This window comes from Dromaius novaehollandiae, chromosome 5 (genome assembly GCF_036370855.1).
Source record: "Dromaius novaehollandiae isolate bDroNov1 chromosome 5, bDroNov1.hap1, whole genome shotgun sequence".
NCBI lineage: Eukaryota > Metazoa > Chordata > Aves > Casuariiformes > Dromaiidae > Dromaius > Dromaius novaehollandiae.
Window position 1 is genome coordinate 12,406,496 of NC_088102.1, and position 6,252 is coordinate 12,412,747.

At 53.5% G+C, this 6,252-nt stretch overlaps 1 protein-coding gene across 1 annotated transcript in view; it reads left to right on the forward strand.

Annotated features, from left to right (window-relative positions):
* LOC112989899 (uncharacterized) overlaps positions 1-3,841 on the forward strand; it is a 46,272-nt gene extending 42,431 nt beyond the window's left edge. The window contains exons 12-13 of the mRNA XM_026111296.2: positions 894-1,073; positions 2,610-3,841. Of these exons, the coding sequence (XP_025967081.2) occupies positions 894-1,068 (175 nt within the window). The 3' untranslated portion in view covers positions 1,069-1,073; positions 2,610-3,841. The remainder of the gene's footprint in view (positions 1-893; positions 1,074-2,609) is intronic.
* Positions 3,842-6,252: the final 2,411 nt, after the last annotated feature.

A 6,252-nucleotide genomic window follows, 5' to 3' on the forward strand; every position in this document is an offset into this window, starting at 1 on the left:
CACAGGATGCTGTGAAGGCCAAAAGCGTGAATAGCTTCAAATGGAAACAAGGTAATTGTGGTAGATAATTGTCTCAGTGGCTATTCAACATGACAGTTCTGATATAACCTCCAGCTAAGGAAGTCACTAAACTGCAGGCTGCCAGAAGCCAAAAAAAAAAAAAAAAAAAAGGCAAAGAAAGATCATGTTATGCTTGCCCTGGTTCCAATATGCTTTCCCTAAGCATTTGGTACTTTTGAAGACACAGTATTGAATTAAAAAGAAGTTTATCTGATACAGCATAGGAGCTGTTATGCTCTGAATTTATATATGTATGTGCATAGGAAATACTCAGAAAAACATCATTTTGATGCATATCTCTGAGGAGGTCATCCTGGTTTGAGTGGATGCATTGTTTTTGATTTCAGTAGATTCCCAAATGCTTAAAGCTATATTTGGCTTGGATACATTCGCCCTCTTTGTTAAACAGACTAATAAGCTGTGGCCCCACTCAGCAAAGCAATGTTATGTAGAGCAAAAAGCCTTCCAGATAACCAAGAAGTAACTCCATCTGAGGGGAGGAAAGATGCCAGAAATGCTTTTGAACAATTAAAGGTAGAATCACCCCCCTCAAAACAGCATGACAGATGCAGATCTTTTTCTAGGAGAGTTGAAGATTTCGGTGGCTTTGCTGGGATGCTGTGTGCACTGGGGCCCGTTAGCTTGGTTATAGCACGCGCTGCACACACAGCTCTTGGATACGGCCTCCTCGTTGTTAGGTGGCCAAAGGGTGTCGAAAAGCAGTTCAACAAAATAGCTCCCAGACTTTGGTCTGGCCCAGCAAACTGGGTCCTAGAAAGTCAGCTTTTTTCTTTGACTTTTCCACTGACCTGCCATCTGATCCTTTTGGAAAGGAAAGAACATCTGAGCGTTGTGCTGGACCTCAAAGACTCACTCAGCCGAGAAGACAGAGCCGCTCTCTTGAACACATTTCATGATAATTGTGGGGAAACAGGAACAAACTTGCTTTTTGGAGATATAGAGGTAAAGCCTAGGACGTGCGGGCTCTGTGGCTGCTTCTGTTGTTAGCAAAGGTAGGTGTGCGAGTGCTTGTGCCTGCGTGTGCTTCCCGCCGGGTCACGCAAGGGGGTGGTTCCCCGCTCGTGGTCCCTGGTGGTTCCCCTGCGCGTGTCCCCGGGCGGGGGTATGCCTGCCCTGCTGCTGCCCCTCTCCCTGAGAGCTGGATTAATTAAACTGGGGCCAGTCCCACCCAGGGGACTGTGCCATGCTGCAGGCACCAGGGGCGAATGTGCCACCTCTGCTCTGGGAGCAGCAGCCAGAGGCGCAGGGGAAGAGGGATAGCAGTCAGAGGGATGACCACCACACTGACGTCTTAAATCCCCTCAGCATGAATTGCCAGGGCTCATCCGGACACCTGTAATCTTTTCTAGCTGGTCTTTCCCGAAATCCTTCATACTGTGGCGTATTACAGCCCAGTTCACAGATTCATAGGTCTCAAAATCACTGGGCACCTTTGTAGGCTGTTATGTCTGTCCATTGAGTTTCCCATGTGATTCCTTCACATTCACAAATCGCTTTTTTTTTTTTTTTTAAGCTGCAGCAGATCTTGAAACTAAGCAGGGCCTCATGATTTAAAAATACCTCTTGGTGGAGAATGTATAGCTGTTTGCCCCCCTTGAAATAACCTGCAGCTTCTTTTTAGTCTGAATTTCTCCAGCTCCAGCTCATAGCCAGAGAATTTTGTTTTATCTTTGCCAGGCCAGAGCCCTCTGCTATCAAAATATCTCTGTTAATGTTTACAGACTGACGTCTGTCACCTGTTAACTTTTGTCGGACAAACTGAATAGACTGAGCATCTCAGGTTAAACATCACAGTCCCTTTCCTCCTCCCCCTCCGCTCTCCAGTGTCACCATTTATTTATAGTTCCCCATGTTCGCAGATCAGGGATGAGCTGCGCAGAGATGTGACCTGGGGCCTCCAGGCGTAAGCAGGCAGCAGGTTACCCTGTTAGCAGGGAGAGAAAGCAATTAGAGAAACAATTAATAAGCAAGCAAACTTTCCCTGCCTAATGGGAACGGATTCTGATGTAACGAACTGGCTACCATTCGCCCACTTTTATACTCTCCTTTAAAGAAATTACCTATGGCACCACCTTTGCTTTAGGAAAGATATTCAGGAAGATGTTTTTGAAAGAGCATAAGTCGCTTAGCCTCCTAGTTGCTGAAATCCTCTGGGCAAAGAGGCTTCCCAGCCCCCACCAGTCCTGGCTGTTTTGCATATATGTCCCTTCTGTATGCAGAGGCGGGAGATCTTGGAAAAGTGTTATCTTTGGTTGTTTTAAGTGTCAGCATGAACCGACCTCCCAGATGAGGAGTGAGCGGGTTTGACTAGTGTGGGCAGAGAGTAGCTGGATGCTGCAGATGGCCGTGGGCCAGTGGACTGCATAACCCAGAGTAGCCCGCGAACTGGGCATTTACAACAGAGAGATGTCGATACAGCTTTGTTCAAGAGGCTATGTGTAGGAGGGATATTTCTGCTGTTTGACTCTCTTGCACATGTGCTGGTGAGTGCTATTTACTTGTGCATATTTTTTCTTCCTTTCACTCAGATCTGCTCTGAAAAAACATGAGGTGTCTCTGCCCCGTGGCAGCACCTGCAATCACAGCTCCTTGGGGGTTTCTGGGACTGGTGCAGTCGGAGGCACGAAGAAGCAGGCCAGCCGCAGAAGACACAACTCCTGCCCTTTTTCAAGAAAACCACGAGGCCCAAATCCTAATCTATGCAAAAGCTGGATGGTGCATGAATAGGTCAAAGCAGAGTGACATTCCTGCAACATTTCCTAGAGACTGCTGCTTAGCTGAGTCCTGGGGGTCATTCCCAGGATGCGGCATAGTGCTGCGTGGAGGGGGAAAACCCCCAATTTCTTACTGTTTCCCTCCCTTGTTCTACACACGACCTCAGACATAACCAGGGACTGCTGTCCCGCCCTAGCGGGTGACACGGCACCTCCGCATCCCACGCTGACCCTGGTCCAGCCCCATAACCTCGGTCCTGGTTCCCACATGGGAGCCATGCAGAGAGGGGCTGCGACCCGCCGTGGGGACAGCCTGCTGGGCGGAAAGGAGCCATTTCCAACATTGCATTGAGGCCACCAGCCCCCCGAGCGGGAGCGGGGACAGCTTGCACCCCACTGGGCCCCCCCTGCCCGGGGCACCGGCTGCTCGCCGGGATGCCGGTCCCGCACGAGTTTTACAGCCGGCTCTGCGGCTGAGCTTTGCACTCATTTTATACCTCAGTCAATGGAAATTTCCTCTTGCTGTGGAAAGCAGCTCCTTTGGGGAGGGACCTCTTGCTGTGGAGACTCTCGTGGGAAGCCGGCAGTGAAAGGCGCTGCTGGTCCCAACCTCTGGGCAAGGCGTGCTGCTTTCAGATGTAAATAGGCAGTTCTGCTGGGGGAAGCACTGACCTTTCTTGCCAGCTGTCTGCGGCCTGGTCACAGCCTCCGAGCTGGACGTGGTTCCAGGCCCCATTTGCTGTTGCACTGATGTAGGTCATTACCGTTGGGCTCCTCTCCGGCCGGGTCAGCAGGCTAAGGGTGCGGAAACGTGCTGCCGCCTCCCACACTCAGGTTTTCCTGAGCAGCCATTCCTGCTCGGACATGCTTTCTCCCCCTCATCTCCTGGCATGTAAACAGGCTTTTATTTAACAAGAAAAGGGGCAAATCTGTGAATAACCTGTAAGCGCGCCAGGCCGTGGGCACCGCTGCTCCCGAGACCCCGGGAGAGTGCCGGCCTGGGCAGGCACCGCAGCACCGCACCGCGCGCCAAGCCCTGCGCAGCCGGCAATAAAACCACGTCGTCTGGGGAGGGCCACGGCCGTCGCGAAGCCCGGGGCAGGGGCAGGAATGGGTCGATAGCTGCCGTTATTTGTGCTCCTGGTGCAATGCCTGAGTCGCACCGAGCTGGGTGGGCAGCGCTATTCCTCCTCCCGTGCTGCCGAACGGTGCATCTGTTCAGGGAAGCGATTGCAGGCGTTGCTTTTCGGCAGCAGGATTAGAGGCGGCCGCTGCTTGTTGGAGTTCCAATCAGCGGTGCTTCCCGAGGAAACAAATAAAAACCCCTCTGACATTTTGATCATGGTTGTTCTAAAAATAATTCCTCAGCGCTCGAATGGTTCCTTCCAAATGCGTTTTGATTGCTACGTGCCCTTCTCCTGTTCGACATTCATGTTTGGGGAAGGGTCTATGCCACCGGCGAGACGAGGCAGCCTTCGGGGCCGTGTGGCTCTGCGCTGGCGAACCCAGCAGCTCTGAGCAAGGCCGCGCTGCGGCTCCCGGCTCCTTTGCCGCCGGGTGTGCGCCGGCCAGGCGATGCCTGCTGCTCCATGTGCCCCTGGCAGAGGTATCCGCTTTTGGTGGGGTCTCTAAATTGCAAATTCCTCTGCCCTGCGTGGAGCATCAAGCCATGGAAAGAGCAAATAAAGAGTTGCCTTTTGGAAGGAAACCTTGGATTGGGAGCTTTGTCCATAGGCTTTAGTGGCCCGTGGGAGGTTTTCCGGAGCAGGAGGATGCCGGGGTGTTCACTGGGATGGGAATGGGGCAGAGGGGCTGCGTCACTTGGAGGCAGATGGCATCGGGGAAGGGCCTTGGCCGCCCACAAGTCACCTGGGGGAGCAGACAGTGTGTGGGGAGGCCCTGGGGTGGCTCCTGGGCAAGGGGGTGAGGAGGATCCCAGCTTGCCCCCCCGGGTGAGGAAGGGCAAGCAGAGGGAGGACAGCAGGCACCAGCAGGGAGAGAGGGCTATGGGGCTCTGTGGGGTGGTCAGGGACAGGGAATGAGCAATGTCCCTTGTTTGGGGGGAATCTCAGCACGCTTCCTTTACCGTGGGCCCTGACCTTCCCAGATGTCCCAGACTCCTCCTTTCTAGCCTGGATCCCAGGCCACAGCTAATGGGTTTGAATGGGGTTTGTGCTGCAGTGGGCAGGAGAGGGCTGCTGCCGGGTCTGTGCCTGGAGGCTCCCAGCACACACCCCCTCTCCCAGCCCTCTGCACCGCGGTCTCGCTGGGACCCCTCGGTGCCAGGGAGCACGGCGACTGCTACACCAGGGAGGTGGGAAAACCCTTACAGCAAAGTAGGCACGTCTTTGGCCAAGCAACTATGGAAGAGGCATTTCTCCTCTGGCCCCTGCATTACCTGTGCCCTCTCTGTTCCTCTTATGGCCTGGGAAGAGGCTGCCCAGGAGGGATTCACCCCACCATAAAGCTTCATGCTGCTCCTCTACAGCAAACTGCTTTCTGGGACAGGCTGGGAAAGACATGGTCATTGAACCATGCTGATCAAGGGAGGAGGAGGCTGTGGTGTCAGCCCACAACATCTGCTCATCGCATCTGAGGTCGTTTCAGGCGTTGACTTGCTGGGCACGAGTCCACCAGACCAAAACCCCAGAAGCACAAACCTGGGCCTCTGTCTGGGGGCGTCTGCCCAAAGCCACCGAGAAGAGCGATCCTGGGATGTGCTTCATCACTCCAGGCACGTCTGAGCAGGAAGCAGAGCCTGGGGTAGGCTGTATTAGAGGGAGCTTCCAAAAATCCTGCCCAAGGGTCACCTTCAGTTCCTGCTGCTTAATGTGGGGGAAAACAAGCCCTCCTGAACTCTGCTGCAAGGTGTGAGGAAAGACCTGATGTAATAATAATAATGCAGAGGAAGTGGAACAAGTTAACTTGTGTGAGATATAAAATGTGCACAAGGAGAATAAGTCCCTAAAGCTGTGAGACCTCAGAGAGGGCAAGTGACTTGTGAATTGCAATATTTCATGGTAAATTGTTTTTTATTCCCTTTCCTCCCCTCCTTCCGAGAGGAGCCTTACAATGCTGGGAAACTAAACACCCTGCCATATATTGGTCTCAGTATTGACCGAAATAGCTTGCATGCATGGAAACGTCTTTGTCAGCTCTGGCCCTGAGCCTTGCCAGGACCCAGCTGGGGAGCGAGGCCTGACTCAGCTGTGGGGCTGGGTGCATGCTAAGGAGCAGCAGCCGCAGCTCCCAGTGTGTCCCACTGCTTCCAGTGCAACCCGCAACTCCCAGTGCAACCCACAGCTCCTAGCAGATCCCACCGCTCCCAGGGTGTCCCACAGCTCCCACTGTGTCCTGCAGCTCCCAATGCATCCCACAGCTCCCAGTGCATCCCACAGCTGCCAGCGTGTCCCACAGCTCCCAGGATGTCCTGCAGCTCCCAGTGTGTCCGGCAGCT